General features: G+C 36.2%; 1 protein-coding gene across 5 annotated transcripts in view; it reads right to left on the bottom strand.

Moving 5' to 3' along the window:
* Positions 1-20560, bottom strand: part of rptor (regulatory associated protein of MTOR complex 1) — a 460420-nt gene extending 439860 nt beyond the window's left edge. For all 5 annotated transcript variants that reach the window (XM_062970816.1, XM_062970817.1, XM_062970818.1 and 2 more), the window contains exon 1: positions 20394-20560. In XM_062970816.1, coding sequence (XP_062826886.1) covers positions 20394-20555 — 162 coding nt within the window. In that variant the 5' untranslated portion in view covers positions 20556-20560. The remainder of the gene's footprint in view (positions 1-20393) is intronic.
* Positions 20561-20844: the final 284 nt, after the last annotated feature.

The raw sequence follows: 20844 nt of genomic DNA, 5'->3' as shown, positions 1-20844 counted from the left end.
TCTTGGGATTTCTGTAAAACAATAAGAGTTTGTGGCCCCACGTTGGGAGTGTGGCAGTGTTTCCATGACTAGAGCACAACTGCCGCCATTTCCTTGGCCAGCAAATAAAGCTAATCTTCAGAGAGATTCAACTCTTGGTCTGTTCCTTCCACCGAGCCCTCCCGAGTCAGAAGGGGTCTCCTGAGAATGTGCATAGTGCATGCCCCTTTATAACCATGAAACCTTGCCCTGGATGAGAAGGGACCTTTTGCAAATTTCTCTTTTCAAAATGTGGTCTGAGAGGGCTCCAGATGGGTGTGTTCCCTGTTTCATCATTCTCACTTCAGAATAAAATGAATTTAAAAACACAAGAAAGGAAAATCGTGAAATAACCCTAGGGGCCATGGGCCTGTTTTTAGCTGTAAACAGTCTTGTATTTTCTGATAACCAGGATTCATTTAAACTCCAGAGCAAGCACTGAGCCAGCACTTCTTTATGTATTTATTGAGATTTCATATACAATAGGAAGAGATGGAAAAAATTTGGTATACATCGAAAGTGGGAGAACAATATTTTTGTTATAGAAAAGTAGGAAAAGTAAAGAAAGAGAAGAAAGAAAAAAAACAGAGTGATATTGGGAAAAAAGAAATATATATATATATATATATATATCCATACACTCGTGTATATATATATATATACACACACACACACACACACACACATATATATATACACATATATACACACACACATACATATACACAAAATAAAACAATTAAAAAACCTAAAAGTTCTAGACTTCCAACCTGCTCTTGCTATTCCTTAAACCGTTGTAATTAATGTTCCATTAAACTACATCCCCTTCGTCCTCTTCTAATCTTGGAAATATTAAGCTTCAGCAGATAAGATCTAATTTTGCCTATTTTAGATAGTCTTTGACTAAGTCCCAGTTGGTTTCTTTTTTTGGTAGTCCTCGGTTTGGGGATAACCAGTAAGTCAACCAGACCATATTCATAATTTCTAATACCCTATTTAGCCAATCTTCTTTTTTAGGTATTTCTTTTTGTCTCCACATTCTTGCATAGACTAGCCTTGCCGCTGTGACCAAAAAGTTAAACAAAATTTCTTTTTTCTTGTCGTTTTCAATATCCAACATTCCCAACAGGAAGAGTTCTGGTTTTCTTTGGATTATTATTTTTAAAATTGATTGTATAACTTCCCATATATCTTTCCAAAACTGTCTCGCTTTCTTACAAGTCCACCAGGAGTGGAAAAAAGTACCTGTTTGTTGTTCACATTTCCAACATTTGTTGGAAGCGTTCTTATAGCATTTTGAGATTTTATTTGGTGTCAAATACCATCGATATTGCATCTTAAACCAGTTCTCGTTTAAGTCATATGAGTAGGTATATTTCAATCTTTGGTTCCAGGCTTTTTCCCAGTGCCTCAAATCGATCTGGTGTCCAACATTTTGGGCCCATTTCACCATACAATCTTTTATCTGTTCAGTCTCCGTGGCCCACTCTAATAGTTTTTTATAAATTTTACTGATCAGTTTTTTCTCCGTTTTCATTATACTATCCCAGAAACCAGTTTTGTCTGCAAAACCATTCTCTCTGTCTTTCTTAAAGAGTTCCAGTAGCTGTCTATAATGAAGCCATGTACAGCTTGGGCATTTTAACTTAATGTCTTTTTCCTCTTTTAGTTCTATTTTGTCTTTTCCCCTTATTATCAACTCTTCATAGATGGGCCAAACTTGCCATCCAAATTCTCTTCTTTGAAAAGCTTCGAAAGGAGATATCCACAAAGGGCACTGTCTATATAATCTGAATTTATGTCTGTTCCAAATTTTTATCAGACCGGCTCTAATATAATGATTCGAGAAATTTCTTTCAACCTTTGTCTTGTCATACCAAATATAGGCATGCCAGCCCCTTCTTAAATCGATTTAAGAGCCACCACTTCTTTGAGTGCCTGTAAGACACACCTCAGACATTGGTAAGACAGTGAGACAGGCCTCCTCCATAGAAATCGGTCTCAACATCTAGCATGTGTGCTCCCAAATGATCAAATTCATAGTTAGTAAAGGTAAAGGTTTTCCCCTGACATTACGTCTAGTCGCATCAGACTCTAGGGGTTGGTGCTCATCTCCATTTATAAGCCGAAGAGCCGGCATTATCCTTAAACAACGGCATGACTGCATGGAGCACCATTACCTTCCTGCCAGAACAGTACCTATTGATCTACTCACATTTGCATGTTTTCGAATTGCTAGGTTGGCAGAAGCTAGGGCTAACAGCAGGAGCTCACCCCGCTCCCCAGATTCGAACCACCTATCCTTCAGTCAGCAAGTTCAGCAGCTCAGCAGTTTAAGCCGCTGCACCACCGGGGGCTCCAAGATTCATAGTTAAGCATCTCAAAATAATGTACTGTGTTTTTTATTAAAAACTTGGGATCTAATGATTTTATTATTTTCATAAATGTACAGCCAGTCCCCAAGTTACAAACACCTGACTTACAAACAACTCATAGTTAAGAATGGGGCTGAGATAACTGGAAGTAAGATAAATCTACCCCTTGTAAGGGAAATTCACTCCTGAAAGCATTATTATTGGGGAAAGGTGTCTCCACTGAAGCTTTCTCACCAATCCTTGTTTCCACAACAAATTAATTTTTTGAAAATCCAATTATCACAGGGACAGAAAGTAAGGTGAAATCTTCTGAGCAGGAGCGCAGACAGCAAAACAAACACCACAGGGATATTAACCCTTCCCTGTGTCACCAAAAGGTAACAGATTATATATATATATATGGTTGGAATTATAGTTAAAATGTACCTGTCCAGACTTACATACAAATTCAACTTAAGAACAAACCTACAGAACCTTCCTTGTTCGTAACTTGGGAACTGCCTGTATCTGGTTCTAACTTTTCTTAAATGTTCATTTTGTTCAATATATTTTTTATACTGTTTACATTCTATTTTACTGTTTTAAAACTGTTTTAAACTGTTTTTAAAAGTGAAAATGCTTGAATGCATTATACTGCATGCTGGTCTGAGATCTCATTCTACAATGAATAGCAACATACCCAGAAACTTGTGTTTTAAAAGTCCATAAGACAATAAAACAATTCTTGTCTGCACTAGATAGATTATCTTATTAGAACGAAACACACACAAATAATTCTTAAAATGCTGCCAAATAATCTTTTCCTCTACCTCACATTATTTATAACTAACTTCCCCTTTGTGGCCTAACACTGTCTTATTTTGCAATATTTCATTTCAAGTACCTGATCTGTGACCAACGCTGTGCATGCCAATATTTATTTTCTATTCTTGAATTCCATGTGTTTTAAAGGAGCATTTTTCCTTGAAAACTGACACCAAACTGGCATGAAAAAGCAACAGTCCTGTTAGCTGCTCCTGAAGACTATTAATAGAGTTGGGTTGCTCTGAGTTTTTCAAGCTGTATGAAGATGCCTGCCATAAATGCAAGCAAAACGTCATGAGAGAATGCTACTGGAACACGGCCATACAGTCCGAAAAACTCACAGCAACCCTGTGATTCTGGCCATGAAATCCTTTGACAACACTAATAGAGTTGTTTCCCTTCTGTGCTCTCAAGTTAGAAAAAAGCACTGTACTCTATACTCCACTAATTTGACTCCATTTATAAATAGTTGTTTTCCCCCTTTTTCAAACATGCAGAAATATAATAATTGCAAGGAAACAAGCTAAGGCAGCAATAATCCTGTCACTTTAAGATTTCTAAGCAACTTTCCAGATATACGGTATTAGACTTGATTTTAAAAAGGACATTTGTACTTAATACAGTGACTCCCCTGACAAGGTTTAGAAGTCTTTTTTGCTCCACAGTCTAAAGTTAGGTCATATAGGTTCATTCAAATTTACCTCAAAATCCAATTATACAGAGAATCCTTTGATCACCTTGATGATTTATTCTAGGAACTGGACAAGAGATTCATAGACAGGAAAGATCCAGTTCATTTGGACCTCTTTGTGGATTTAGATACCATTGACCATGATACTCTTAGAGACATCAGTCTGGGCAGAGACTTGGAAACAATTATTTTACAGTTCTAAATGGGTGATTGCAGAACATGGTGCTGGAAGACTCTTGTTAAATACCATGGGCTGTCCAGGAAACCAAGACTCACAGCAATTAGATAAATTACAGGAAAGGATATTCCACCTGAACATTAGGAAGAACTTCTTGACTATAAGAGCTATTCAACTCTCTGCCTCAGAGACTAGGGAGCACTTTGAATTTGCTTTTCTTGCATGGCAGGGAGTTGGACTGGACGGTCCTTGAGATCTCTTCCAGCTCTATTATTCTATTATTTGAGTTCTCCTGAAATCTGTGGAAGATGTTCAAGTTCTATATCTGATTTCAGGAACTGGTGTGCCGCAAAGTTGTCCATTGTACAACTAGGAATGCTTTTTTACTTAAGCTAGCAGATTTACTACAGCTCTGTGTTTCAGAAGACATGGGGTGATGCCACTACAAGGTCCAAGAGGATTGCATGCATACTGCAATGTACATCAAATTATCATTAGCTCATTATTTTGAATTCCTTTACAGCACACTTGTTCATCCTGATTGGCTCATGTGCCCATGTTTCCTAGGACATAGTGATCCAGGTAATGTGAAATGTTATCTTGACCCGCAGTTGACCTTGCAGTCTTATTCAAGCCTGGCTACATAGTCAAAATTCACCATTGTGTTCAGGGCTGCTATTTAATATTTGCATGCTCACAGAATGAACCTCCGAACTGCTTAAAATATAGAAGTCAAAGATTTTCTATGAAGCAGAATTAAACTGTATGACCCACCTAACTGATCTAGTCTGCTTTTTAAAATTCAAAACATTTGTCAAAAACACAGATAACTAAAGTGCATAGCTCTGAAACCTTACAACGTATCAACCTCAGAATTATTTCAATTTTGTCAACAGGAAAAATGAAATAACTCCCTTTAATTCTCTGTGGTTAGGAAGACATTATTACTCTTCATTTCTAAGAAACTCTTGGTTGCATTCACTTTTCTCTAATCTTTCCCTTTAGGACTTCCTTGCTACTTTGAAAAATTGTTTTTAATTTTTCTCTTGCCATCTGCTCCTCCAATTCCATGTTGTTTTTTCTGGTTCCTTTTCACATATTGCTCACTGTAATTTGTGTTCCCTTTCTTTTTGCAAGGCACTTATTTCTGCACATGAACTTTTTTAATTCTACATATTAATGATCTGATAAGCTGTTTAAAAATTGATTGTACTCATCAACTAATTAGCTAATAAAGACAAGAAAACAGCAAAGAAACCTCAAAGAAAAACAAAAAAATGTTCAGAAGGAAAGGAGGTGGTGATATTTGTCTAATATTCTCTCTACATGTACAACAGAACAGTGGATACCCACTCACCCAAGCTCCTGCTTGTATTAATCACTGCTTCCTAGAACAACTCTCAAATCTCGTTTAATACAATCATTTTTAAAGGAGTTTCCCATGACATGGTGCTTTAAAAGCTTTTAGGTTTATTGTAATTTCACCATGTTTGGAACCAGTTGCCGTTCAGATTAGGAAGGCCAAAAAAGGATTACAGTTTTCCTACTGTCAACCTTTCAAAAACGAATAATATGGAATAAAAAGTATGAGATACACAAAATGATGGTGTTGGTTTACTTTTAAACCCATTCAAAACTAAGGGTACATGCTCTGGCAGGCAGTTTATAAATAATGCCCTTAGAAAAGCAGATCTAATGAACCATTTTAAATATCCAATTCTGCCCATGGTTCCATGAATAATTTTGATTTTACTATTCTTATATTATTTATACAGTTCCTTTGATACATATTCACTTAAAAGGTTATCTGCAGCAGATAACACAATTTTTTTATACAGTGGGCCCTTGGTTATCTGCTGGGCTTCCATGAAGACCAAAATCTGTGGATGTTTAGGTCCTGTTAGATAAAATAGCAAAGCAAAATGATGTCCCTTCAATAAAACTGTGTCAGGAGTGACTTCAGAAACTGCAAGTCGCTTCTGGTGTGAGAGAACTGATTGTCTGCAAGGACATTACCCAGGGGACGCCCGGATGTTTGATGTTTTACCATCCTTGTGAGAGGCTTCTCTCATGTCCCCACATGGGGAGCGAAAGCTGACAGAGGGAGCTCACCCACTCTCCCTGGACTCAAACTGCCAATCTGTCAGTCAGTAGTCCTGCTGGCACAAGGGTTTAACCCACTGCACCACTGGGAGCTCCATATAAAACTGATAAATCAAGGTTTTGGGATTTTTAAAAAATATTTTCAAGCTGTGGACAGTTAAATCCATGGATATAGAGAGACATCTGTAGTAAATTATACAAACTAGCAATTCTGGGACAAGTCAACCAACCAATCCCACAGCTGTCCACTGCAACTGAGCAAATGGTCGATTGTATGGTAGTTTCAGTACAGATCCATGTAACATTATCCCTAACAATTCCCTTCTACAACACTACTGCATAGGTCTATAGCAGGCCTGCAGAATCTGTCAGTATTAAAGGGCCAAAATTAAAAGAGGTGAAGCGTCTTCGAGCCACAGATAAGTTTTTAAGAAATAATAGCAAAGAGATAAATTGTAATACTCTGCCTTTATAGGAAACAGTGCCTCAGTATACAGCCTTCTACTGCCACCAAGCCAAAAATGTCAAATTCTGGGATCTAATGGAAACCGGCTATTATATGTTGATAGATGCATGATCTAGCCATTTTATCATTTGGTTAATATATTACTTGCTTTATTATCTAATCATTCCTTTGCTGGCAACATTTAACAACAGTAAAATCAATTCCACAGAGCTTATTATGTTCCCCAGCTGGATTATTACAACATACTGCTCTTTTTCTCAGTAAAACTGGATCAGCACTTGTTGTTGTTGCATGCGTTTAAGTCATTTCCAACCTATGGTGACCTTAAGAGGAACATATCTCAGGGTTTTCTTGCCAAGATCTATCTAGAAGGGATTTGCCTTTGCCTTTTCCTGGGGCTGAGAGAGTATGACTTTCCCAAGGATAGATAGGCTTGAATTCTAGCACTTAAACTGTTATACCATTCTGGCTCTCCTTTTTTTCAGTAATCTCTACCAAATGAGTCATATTTCTGAAACTCCCATTTAGTGGTATATAATGTAATTAAGAATCTTTGTTACAAAGAACAATTGGGGCTCCTTTGCACCAGGAATGAATCCTGTACGACCCTTGATTACTTCATCGTAATGAAACTATTAAAGATAAAATAAGCCAATAAGTTCACTACAACAAACAAGTCCTCACATTTCCTATGCCTCACTAACCTCAATGACAATTCCATCAGGTAATATCACACTTTGTGCCTTGGTTTCAGGCCTTACTGACCCTGTTCCAAAGGTCTGCATAACAGTCCTAATTATCTCTAGGAGTTCTTCCTGTTAATAAATAGGTTTATATAAGTGATCTCCCCCCTTCCAACACTTCCTCAGAAGCTCTCTCAATGCACTAGAGAAAAACTCAAAAAAAGGTTGGATAACATTGAACAAAAATAGGTCAAAAATTTTCAGCACTGATGAACCTTTTACAACATTAAATGTTAACAAAAGCACAAGAAATATTAATAATTCACATGGCCCTGCAGGTAGTCCAGAGCCATATGCATCCTGAAAGGTCAGTGCTCACCATGACTATAGAGACAACATGCATCAGATTCCCAGATCAGCTCCTTGAGACTACCTGCATTTCTTTTTAAGTATCCATATTGAGCAGGTACCATTTTCCATAAAATTCCACCAGCTGCCAAGTTTCCTCAATTTCATGAGTAAATTTAAATAGTTATGCAAAAATTCTAGTCGAGCACATAAAGTAATGCTTTTATCGCTCCTAATAAAAAACAGAACCTAATAATGCTTATTTGGACAGTATTACAACAGCAATCAATAGGAAAAACAATCAATATTTAATTTATACATGCTCATATGCTTTCTGTTTGTTGATTCTTGCACCACAGTCTCCTGATTCTTAAAACTATAAAGCAGTGGTTGATTATTTCTAAGGTCCATTAACCCTACAAACACACCTACACACTGCAGCAGCAGCCTCTCCTCAATGCAGGTTATCACTTTAAGACAAAGCATGCTTTCCCAAAACACTTCATTTGCAAGTATAGAATCACATTTCTGGTAAACATCTAGAAGTAAATTCCACTTGGAAACATGAACATAAGGATAATATGCCTTGGTTTAAATAAAATGGGCCTCTTTATTTCCTATGCCACCATTACCATGGCAGCAAATTTAAAAGCAGAAGCTAGGTGTAAAAAATACCCTTACAACAAAGGCCACATTTCCTGCTCAAACTGTAAAATGAACAAACTCAACAACTGTGAAGATGTTTGCTATAATTCAGCAAACATGTTCACATTCAGTCACACAGGAGAAGGTAGAAGGATAGTTGTGATCTACCAGAATATCTCTACATGACATTGCAGTAGGTGAGCACATCTTTCTAATTTCCAGTAGTTAAATGCTAACAATTTTTTTTCACTCACATTAGGGTATTGGAACACCTGAGATAGTCATGACTGGACTTTTCTGTTATTTTGGGCTCATTTTGGTGCTGCTACTAAAAGCAAATGCTTACCCTCAAAATATATTCAGAGGTAACTATTTCTTATTTCTAAGAGTTTTTTTAGTGCATGAAGTATTTTGTTGAACCTGCAGTCTGTCTTTCTTTCAAGTGGCATACTTCTATACTTCAGTATAAATTTTAAAAATACAGCTGCTGAATGTTAAACAAGTTTCTCCAAGAACAGAGAAACATTTTTAGGTTTAGGTGCTAAGGACAAAAACAATTCCAGTGGGCAGGACAATGTTTGGAACCTGCATGGTAAGGAAATAGTGACATTTGTATTAGGAGAAAGAAATTGAGAACAATGTTGGAAAAGTGGCAATGAAGAATACTTCAAAGAGATGAACAGTGCTTAATGACAGAGTTCACTTACTGCTAAAGGGATTCTGCCTCCTGCTGTTCATACTCCAGTAGTAAAACGCTTTCCTCCAATTTGACCTTGAAGAGTGCACTTCAAAATCCTAGGATGGCACGACAGATACTTTATCTTGGTTACTAACCTTAATGAAGCCTTCATTTATGTCACACAGAGAGTAGTCATTACTGACCAACAAATCACTCTCTTAACAAAGATAAATTTACAAAGAAGAAAGACAAAGATCTAGTTAGTTCTTCCAACATTAGACTTTGTTCACTAATTCCTGAAACATCACAGAACTACTAAAAATACTTTAGAGCCACTCAGCAACTTTTATTACCATCACTGAAACAGGACGTTCTGTAGTAATTCAAGATGATTGCAAATATCCAGTCAGGAGAAGGTCTAGAATTCAAATTACCAGAGTTCGGAAAAAGCATATGAGCATTTTCAGCAGGACCACTAGATGGATGGGAGGGAAGGAGTTTGAATGAGCAGAATTTTCTTAAGTAACACTGTACCTCTTTCTCAATCTGCCATTTTCTAATCTTTTCTTTAAATCTCAACTGACATCAGCAACACATGCATAGTAAATTCCAGAATTGATGACAAAGATGAATGCTTCCACAAAAGAACTTAATAAAATATTTGGGAAAGGAGGCCTTACTAGATTCCAGCTATACTAGTAGAGGCAAATGAACTAGTGGTGGCAAGTTGCAAAAAGTCATCAGGTCAGTGGCAACAAAGAAAGGACTACAAGGGCAGCAGCGACCAAAGGAGGAAACTACCATCACATCCAAGTAATCTATTTCCAAATGCTGGACTTTGAGGATGGTTTCCTCAGAATTAAAGGTGCTCCTGAAAGAGTGGCTTGAGCCCCCCAACTCAAAGCTAAGAAATTGGAAGCAGGCTCTTTGGAGTTACTAGCGAACTACTGCCTGGACCACCACTACTACCAATTCTCTGTATTAGTAGGGATAGAAAGTAGAACTGCTACCATAACGGAGTGGCACACCAGCAGAGGGTGCTTCTACATTGTAGAATTCATGCACTTTAAGGACCATGGCTCAATGTTATAGAATAATGGAATTTGTAGTTTTACAATGCCTTTGGCCTTCTCTGTCAAAGAGTGCATCACTAAACTACATATCCAAGGACTCCATAACATTGAGCCATGGACCAAATTGGTACCAAAATGCATTAATTCTCCAGACCGTTTATTGACTAGGGAGTTCACTGGAAAACAGGAAGTAATTTGCTTCATCTTGCTCTACTTAACATATTACCTTAAATCTAAGCACCATATTTTGAGGAAATGAGAGTATGATCGAGAAAATTATGTTTTCATATATATGCTCTACAAGAGAGCATCTTCTTGGTAGTAATTTAATTATTTATTATTTATTTACTTCATTTCTATCCCGCTTTTTCTCCACCCCAAAGGGGACTCAAAGCGGCTTACAAACATTAAAATGCATCTAAACAAAATAAAAAATCTAAAACATGAGCAATGAAAACACATATCAACCAATTAAACAGATTAAAACCAAATAAAATGCCGAGTCATGATCTCATAACCAAATCGTTTTCCAAAATCCATAGTATGTTATTCAAGCTGTTACAGACTCATTCCGTAGTTTCTTATTCACCAAACGGGCCAGGTTTTAAGTTTTTTTCTAAAAGCCAGGAGGGATGGGGCCTGCCTGATGTCACCAGGGACTGAGTTCCACAGCCGAGGGGCCACCACTAAGAAGGCCCTGTCTCTCATCCCAACCAGTCGCGCTTGCGAAGAAGTTGGGACAGAGAGCAGGGCCTCCCCCAGTCGATCTTAAAGCTCTTATAGGCTCATAGAGGGAGATGAATTTGGCCAGATAAGTTGGACCAGAGCCGTATAGGGCTTTATAGGCCAAGACCAGCACTTTGAATTGGGCTCAGTAGCAGACTGGCAGCCGGTGGAGCTGATGTAACAGAGGAATAGTATGTTCCCTGTATGCTACCCCAGTTAGAAATCTGACTGCCACCCATTGGACTAATTGAAGCTTCCGGGCCGTCTTCAAAAGCAACCCCACATAGAGAGCGTTGCAGTAGTCTATATGAGATGTAACAAGAGGATGGACCACCATGGCCAAGTCTGACTTCCCAAGGTATGGGTACAACTGCCACACAAGTTTTAATTGTGCAAAAGCTCCCCTGGCCACCACCAAAACCTGAGGTTCCAGGCTCAGCGATGAGTCCAGGAGAACTCCCAAGCTGCAAACCTGTGTCTTCAGGGGGAATGTAACCCTGTCCAACACAGGCTGTAACCCTATACCTTGTGTTGGAGAATCCTAAAGATATTATAAAAGAAATTGCGTTTAGAAAAAACCCCAATTTTGAAAAGGCTAAACAAATGTAGATGAAACAGAGGAGATATCACACGTGGTGTTGAATGTATTATATTTCTACTTGATTATTGGCTGGTTAAAGCTTTAATTTGAATAACATTCTTTTGCAATACAAACCAAATCTGAAAGCAAATAAAGAAATCAGATACCAAAATGGGTTCACATATTGGAAGTCTTGTGGTGGAAAAAGTTCTACCTTGAGAAACAATTGAAGCCACAATAAACATCCAGAAAAACTGTTATCCATAAATAAAATTGCATATAATGTATGGACACGACTAAAGAATTACTTAAGCAAATTTCCAGTACACCACATACTGGAAAAGAATCAAAGAAGCATTTATATATTGCTTTCACAAAGTTCACATAACCTTCTGTCTCCCAACTAAAGAAATATATACAATGTTAAAATAAAAAGTGGTAGTTGTCAAATGAACAGATGTTGCACCATTTTTTTCTCACAAGAAGCTTAGGAGAAGCAGCCCACTACCATATGGCTACTTAACTCCGCATTTTGAGGCTGCCACTGTTAGTTTTTCATTTCTCTATTAGAACAGGAAAGGAAACAGAAAGAGGGGAAGATCACATCATGATGGATTTTTTAAAAAAGAGGAAGAAGAAAAACATTTCTGTTTCACGGATTTTCTATTGACAGCTTGCATACAATTTTTAGGCCTGGTCTCCAGTCCTAAAATGTATGCACATAAACCATCAGGATCAAAACATATGGCAACTGCCTATTTTGGGTCAATGAATGAATTCTAACATGCAAGATGAAATCACATTCTAGGCTAGTTTCAGATAAGAACTCGTCTGCTCAAGTCTGACATCTATCTTTCTGATAATCTTTTTTCAAAAGAGAGCTATCATTCATTCTGCAGAGTCATGCCTGAACTAAAAAGATATTAGCCTTTTTATTTAAATTATATCTCTATCATGTTACTTACTCCAGTTGACAACAATCACATTTTCTCAAACAGAATTTCAAATTGAAAAGTTTCTTTACTATCTCTGTATATAAAAACTACATATAACATCTGCATTCAAAGCTTAAGCCAAGGGATTATTACTTTGCTAAATTAAAAGACTTCTGCATGACTTCCACCGAGATCTGAATTTAGATTACTATTATCAGCATGATCCTCTACAGAACCACACTAGCTTGAATAGCATAAAAGAGAAGGGAAGAACAACCAGGAAGGAGAACTTGACACTGAAATAAATAATCCAGTCATTAAGTGTAAAGTGCAAGATAAATTGGAGGAAGAGGCACAAATTGATATATAAGAAGCACATGCCTCCTGGACTCCAAAGTCAACATCTGGGGACCCACAGGTTAAGAACCACTGACCTAGAAGAATCCTCCACCTTGTGCAACTGTGGAGCAGAACAAACAACTCTGCATCTGTATGCCTGCCCGCAATGCCCTGCCTCATGCACAGAGGAAGAACTGTTTAAAGCCACAGACAATGCAGTCACTGTTGCCTGTTTTTGGTCTAAAACTATTTAGCTGCTTGTGATTCTTTTATTTAATTAGTTTAAAATTTATTTTATGCAATGCGTTTGACACGAAGTAGAATTTAAAAAAATTAATCTTTTATATATGGTATTTTACTATGTTATTTAACTATTTTAATTGTTGTATTATTTTATTGTATTATGATATACTGGTAGTGATCCTGCCAGTTGTGTAAGCCGCCCTGAGTCCCCTCGGTGAGAAGGGCGGGGTAGAAATATCGGAAATAATAAATAATAAATAATAAAAATTACGAAGATTACTGGGAGAACTAAACCTGCCTTTTAAAAAAGGCAGAAGCAGCCATTGATAACCTCCAGCAGCTATCGTCTGGAATGTGACAATTGTTTCTATATCTTAGCTTCTGAAACTTAGCTAATCTTATTTATTAGTGCTAGCTCTCAGGAAGACACCTGTAGGCTCTGTCTGTCATTTAAAATATAAAAGCCCTTCCTATAGCTTTTACTTTCCAGCAAAAATGCATTGTCTTCTTGTTCCCATAAGGAAAGATTTCAATTCTCACTTGGTAGATTACAAGGCAACATGGTGGGGGAGGTTGTTAAAAGGAGACTACTAAAACCAGATTTTTGCCTCCCATCTGTTTGAGAAATCAATGTAAGTAAATGTAGCTCAATTTAAATGTTCTGACTTTGGAAGCAACTTGTCAGTAAAAATCTAACATATTTGAGATACTTATTTTAATGAAGTCCTTGCTACTAAAACTATGAGCTTTAATTCTGTGTTCAAAGTGTAATTTCTACTCTGTCAGATAAAAAATCTTTAAATAAATAATAGATCAAAGGAGTGCCATTCTGCTAGCATACGGATACCATGGATCTAGGCTAGGAGGAATAAATCTTACAGAATTCTGGGTGAAGAAAGTAGTGAATATTTAATCGAGCTATTTAGATTTATCAATGAGGGATTTTAAAATATTATAGAGATTCCGCCAACCAGGAAAACACTGAAAAATTCACTCTGAGAATGAGATTGTTTCTCATATTTAAGATATTACTAATAATATTTAAAGAAAACATGTATTATTATGATTCCAATGCCAAATTCAGTTCACTTTAGTTACAACCGGATTTATGTTAGAAGAAAATATCTGTAGAATTATTTAAACCATGTTTCTATAGAAGCAGAAAATTGAAATATGAGTTCAGTATCCCTTATCTGAAATGCTTGGAACCAGAAGAGTTCCGTATTTTAGATACTTTCTGATTTTAGAAGATTTACGCATACATCATGGGATATCTGGGAGACAAGATCCAGGTGTAAATGTGAAATTAATACACCTGATACACACAGGCAGAAGATAATTTTATACACAATATTTTTAATAACTGTATACATGAGACAAAATTTGTGTACAGTGAACCGTCAAAAAGTAAGGGTGTCACTATCTCTGCCACCCATGTGTACTATTTAGGACTTCAGAGGATTCTGGATTTTACAATTCTAGATATGAGATTCTCAACCAGTACTAGCCTTCAAGACCAAATTATGTTGTTTTGAGATTAGGAATCTTAAAAATAGATTACAGGTAGCTTCAAAATTAAAAATAAAAGCTATTTATTTTAAAATGCAAAGGTATCAACCAACTAAAACACATATAGTTTGGTATTATAAACAGAGCATTCAAAGTCAGGATCCCATAATACCATTGTTCTTTATACCAGCAGCAGGAGTCATGCCTACCCTGCCCCGCCGATATTAGCCCTATCTACACTGGCCATTTAATGTAGTTCGAAGCTAACCTCAAACTGAGGCAGCCAGACAACAAACTCCCTCAAAAGTACACAAAAGAAAGTTTTTAATGTGCAACATTTCCTTGTGGTTTGTGTAATCACCATCTGGGCCTCAAACTGGTTCCAGAATTTTCTGTGTAATCATCTACACAGTGAAACCACTTTCTTCAATCCCAGTTTGAAACTGAATGAAATGTTCAATGTAGATGGGCTTATTTATTTGTTTGCTTGTTTTATTTATACCTCGCCTTTCTCCCCATGGGGACTCAAGGCAGCTAACAGTCCATTGTTGGACTGCAGCTTAGCTAGGTATATAAATTAATTAAATAAATAAACAGCAGAGCCAATTGGTAGGAAGGCTATGAGTTGCAGTCCAACATCTAGAGGACTACACAACTGCAAATATAATTTACAGTATAAACTAAAAGATGTGTTCAGACATGACTTGATGGAAGTCCGTGAATCAGAACCTGCAACTCATCGTTGTGACTCATCTTATGAATTGTAACTTTCATCCACTAATTGCAATATTGCAAAGAAACAGATGTAAGAATGCCTGAAAATTGTTGCCTATATTAACTTACCTAAGCAAGTCAAATAAAACTATTTATAGCCAAAATCAGGAGGTAAAATGTTTTCGACAGCCTATTCGCTAAGAAAAATAACAGATATCCTGCCCCATCCCAAACTCTAAGAATTTGTAGCATATACAGGTGTACCACTCAAAATCTTATCTTTCTATTCACAAAGATTTCAGGATAGCTTACAATAAAGCCCATTCAAAACAACAAATACTAACAATTGTTTTAAAAGATTAAACTATAATGAATAATTTATCAATTATATTCAGATTATTTAAAACAGTTTGAAAATAACTCAATCGTAAGACATGCACATTTTAGATAGAATCAGTTAAATACAAATACTTTCATTAAAAGGCAAGTTTTGATTTGGCCACTACTAGTAGTGTAGCATACAAAGGATCAGACTATTAAAATGCAATATGAAACATAAAGGAGAAATGAATAAAGCAAACATCAACTGGGAAAGCAGTAGTTCCTGCATATATAGGATAAGTTTATGCTGATGTCATCTACAAGAACATTCAAGCACTTATTCCACACTAAATACAATGTGATCCTAGCTACAAAGCTCCAATATCAATAGACATATTTGAACCCCAATAGTTCAACTCAAATTATAAGTGTTTGCTTTTGTTTCTGAATGTCAAAAACACTATCACAGCTACTGACTCAGACCATGAAAAAGTTGTGAGATACAAACAGAAGTCTTCAGTAAAAAGAAATCAAATCACTTTGTATATTCTAACCATGCTTTAAAATTAAAATTCAAGGCCTTTTCACAAACAACAACATCGTTTCTGCCGTTCTACAATTCTGTTGGCTCCTTGAATTCAGCTGTTTCTTAACAGTTTTGCCTCTTTGTCAACATATGCTTTCTATTCAATCAAGTGTCAGCCTTGATGAAAAGAGTGCTCTTACACATATGAACATTTCTGGAGGAAGACTAGCGGGAAGGTTTACTACATTCGTTATAAATTCATTCTTACTTAACTCTCTTGCTATTTCCTTGGCCAAACAGAAATACTATACTTCATTGATTTATGCTAAACCAGTACCCAAAGCATCTTTTTTCTATCTTTAACTCTCTTTTAAAGTTTAAACTCCTCTCTTCTACCTTTCCCTCCATCATTCTCTGCTGATGATTTGGCAACTTTCTTTAATACTAAAACTAAAGCTATCCATTCTGATCTTGCTGCTCCTAAACCTTTTTCATTACGAACATTACAGTTTCTTTTACATTTTCTACTATCTGTTGTCTTGTTAGATAAAATATGCAAAATGCTGACATCTTCAAAATCTCCTATCTGCTCTCTTGATCTTGTTTCTTTTTGCTTCTAAATTACTGTTGCCCCTGTCACTCTTTGATCTCATCTCCACATTATTAATCTGTTCTTTTCTCCTGGTTCATTTCCTTCTGATTTAAACATTTTCTACAATTCTCAAGAAGCCTTCACTTTACCTCTCTTCTCTTTCTGATGATCACCATTTCATTGTTGTGTTTCCTTTCAGAAGTTTCAAACGTGCTGTTTATGTACATTGCGTCAGCCTTCTTGCATTTCTGTAACTCAATGGTTCTCAACCTGTGGGTTCCCAGATGTTTTGGCCTTCAACTCCCAGAAATCCTAACAACTGGTAAACTGGCTGCGATTTCTGGGAGTTGTAGGCCAAAACACCTGTGAAAACAGGTTGAGAACCACTGCACCGAACCTTTTCAAACTGGATTTCATCTTTTGCACTATATAGAGACAGCTCTAACTAACAAATCATCTTCATTAGGCCAATTCAGTCCTTATTCTCCTTGATTTGTCCACAGCCACTGATAGAGTTGATCAAGCTTCTTGTTTTAACACTCAAAGTCCTACACAGCCTAGATCCCCACTATTTTTCAGCCCTTATTTCTATTTACCAGTTTCTTCAAGATCTATGTTCTAGGGACTCAACTTTTCTCATCCATGCAATAGTTTCCCCTTTCTTCTTCTTTGTGCTGTTTCAATTACTGCGCCATATTCTTGGATTTGCCACCCTGAACCTTTGTGGACTGCTTCTTCCCTCCTTATTTTAAACTCTCAATTAAAAACTCTGTTTTCCAAGTTTTTGGAATTTTAATGTAACATTGTTTTAGAATCTTGCATATTTTGATTACACGTATGTGTCAACTTGCTTTATATTGTGTTGTATTCTTTATATTTTATCTAGATAATTTTACAAGTATGGTTTCTTGTGTAGTTTTATATTTTAATTGCTTCCTTACCTCTGTATGTATGTGTACACATAAACTTTAGATTGTGCACCTTTGGCATGACACACTGCTTTTGATTGTAAAGCACCATGTACTTCTACTGTGTGGAATATAGATTAATGGTAATAGTAACAAAAATCAGCACTAGTATAAAAATCATTAATACCTCTAACCCCAGTGAATCCCTTACATAGACAAGAGAATACAGAAGTATCATTAACAAGTCACCTAATACCATTGCTGATACAAATTACTCCCAAATAAATATGTGGTATCATACAACATCTGATTTATAACTACTCCATCCATATATGCAGCCCTTTAAAACAATACTAAATAATTGTGCAACTAACTTTATTCAGTATTGAATCAACTTTTATTAATTATGCAGTTTCCACTTTTGTGACAAAAGCTTTCTTTGTTTTAAAACATCTTTTTACCTTGATCAAGTAAACAAATCACTGGCTCTAGTAAATGGTCTTCTGTGTAAATACGGTTTTCATTCTGGAAGGCGCTGTTACTCAGTATATCAATAGCAAGTTCATTTTCCCAAAAGTATAGCGTTAACAGGCTTAAGAACTCTTGACTCTCAAGTAAAAGGTGTGAAATAAACTCCAATTAAATGCTGTACTTGCTGCTGCCTTAAATAAAAATCAGCTCAGTGCAGGGTTTATTTAAAGCAAGATAATACATATTTCTTTCACTCATTGACAAATAAGACACTTATGAATGATCTGAAATAATCTGATTTCTTCAGCTGAGCCCTCCATGGAAACAAAAACAAGATCTGGGTTGAATTCTAGTAATCCTTGCTCAAATTAATTCCAGGAGAGAGAAACAAGAGAGATGCTTGCCTATGGTTTTGTTATCAGGATGGAAAATCAAATATTTTATTGTATCATAATTTAAAATCTATATGAAAGAGACAAAGAGAAATGCAATTCTGACACATGTTTCTATACTTAATATATTGTGTACCTTTTTTATTCCTGCTTCACTTACAAACATTTTAAAGAAGTATTTTCCTCTTCATAAAAATAGAAGATGAAAACAAGGCACAGAAAATAATCCCAAACAACACTTGATTAGCATAGAAGATCAACATAAAAATGCACTATGTTGCAAACATAGAAATACTCAATAGTAAGTAGATGATGCAAGCAGGAGATTGATTTCTTTTTTAAAAAACCTGCAGATTTTGATGTCTTTCATTGTCAAAGCATTATACACAGTGAAAATGTTGACAGATATTGGAATTGTTTATATAAAATACATTGCCAGTTTTTGCCTTATTCCTTAGAAAAACATGAATGTATCTCCCAGGCTTAAGAACTTCCTGCTCCCCTTTTCTCTTCTTGCAAAGCCCTGAAGGAGTTTGAACACTTTCACTTTCAGTCAGTGATAGCCTGCAATGTCATCAAGAGCTGTGACCGAAATTAATGTTCGACATGCTTAATATAAGCATTTATTTCAAAAACCATCATTTGGTCAGCTTTTTAGAATCTAACCATTGTTAACATTTGGTGAACAACTCATTCCAAAAAAAAGCTTTTAAAAGCCTTCCTGACTGGAATGAAAGGAACAAGTAAGAAAGTATGGATGAACTCAGAGAAGGCAAAGCTCCTTTACAATCTCATTAAAACGAAGTTCAGTATGACAGTCACAAACATTTGTTTCAAGTTTAGCAATATCTAATTAGTGTTTTTAAATAAAAAAATAGTTAAGCTACCATTTAGAATATACATTTTTATAAATAACATCTACAATGCAAACCACTGGACAAAAATGCTGATTTGTCTTGGATACTGCCAAAACCCACAAATCCTTCTTTTGTTTTACAGGAAAATGCAGATTCTGACAGACTGCAAGATGTGATTCAAGAAGCTTTAGAGGTTCTAAATCACTTTTCATTTCCACACTACAACTTCATTTGTATAGAAAACAGATGCCATAGAAGAACTTCTCCCAACCACTTATAAAGTTTCCACAGCAGCTGTATCGGTACAGCACTTTGCTACAGTGAATGAGCGAGAAAATATCTCTTTTTTTTAGCACTGTAAGACTAGTACTAATTTATGTACATGCTGATGCTTTGAAACAAACCATGGAATCAGGTTCACAGACAGCTATATATTCAGACACATTTGGAATGAGGCAACATTCTAAGTTATTTTGGTTAATTTTTTCACTTGCTATAAAGATAAGTTCCATACTGATATTAAACAGTACTTCTGTAAATGAATATAAGGGAATACTGTAGGAGTTGATTTGATTGAAAGATTTTCCCACTGGCTCTCTACCTCTCAAAAATGTCTTCATTAGCTGATTATCTAAACTTACTCAAAGGCAACTTAATATTTAAAAAAAGAATTGCAGATAATCTTTCCTGCAAAAAAAGTTAGCAGGTGAAATAATTGAGTCTGGAACAGAGACTCCACAATTTGTTATGGATTTCCATTTCTAAAATAAAATCAGAAACCATTGTATAAATATATTTTGTTGCATATAATATCCATAGATATTGTCACTCCCATTTTAGCTTCATTAAAAATGAAATGTCCCATGGGACACATGGTTAAGGAAATGGAACTTTAAGTTTACTAATAGAGCAAATCTGCACATGACACTCCTACATTAAATAATCTCCATCCAGATACTTGCCAAATAGATGTAAGACCTCTTTAAAATTAATTCATTTTTAAAGAAGAACAAAGCATATGATTTAAACCTAATAATTTGGTAGCAGTGTTAGCATGCAGGGTTAATCATATGTATTGAGTGTTTAACACAAAACAAATTGGTAAAATTCAACCAGGAAGGTACAAGGCCTACAGTAAAAGTATGCAGAACCCAGCTGAATAGAACATGACAATCTTTTATTTCTCCCAAACAAAAACTGTAACTAGAGATCATTACCCGGTCTTTCATCCGCCAACTCTGAGCCAATGACTTGGACCCTTCAATCTTCTCACAGTGCCGCTTCTTCATGAAGGCCAAAGGCAGATTCCAGTCAGTCATGTCTGATTCATCTTCCTCCCCAAGCCCCAGAAGGGGAGACTGCAACATATCTAACTCCATGAGCGGAGAAGGAACCAAGGGAAACAATGATCAAAAGTCACAAATCCAAAAGCTATTATGAGAGCAAAGGAATCTCTCAACTGCAGTTCCAGGTGATGCTTCAGGGAAAGGTGTCTTGTTCAAATACTGTTTTTTGTTAAAGTGTGTAGCAATAGTCACTTTTCAGCAGCTGGGGGAGGGGGGCTTTGCAGTTTGGAAGGCGCAAGCTTGATGAGTAATGCAATCACAAAACAACTATCTCGCAGGAAATTGATTATCACTGTCTAGATGAAGAATTAAGTCACAGAGA

The sequence above is a fragment of the Anolis carolinensis genome, chromosome 2, assembly GCF_035594765.1.
Source record: "Anolis carolinensis isolate JA03-04 chromosome 2, rAnoCar3.1.pri, whole genome shotgun sequence".
Lineage (NCBI taxonomy): Eukaryota > Metazoa > Chordata > Lepidosauria > Squamata > Dactyloidae > Anolis > Anolis carolinensis.
The sequence above is the reverse complement of the archived record's forward strand: the minus strand, read 5'-3'. Positions and strand labels throughout refer to the sequence as shown.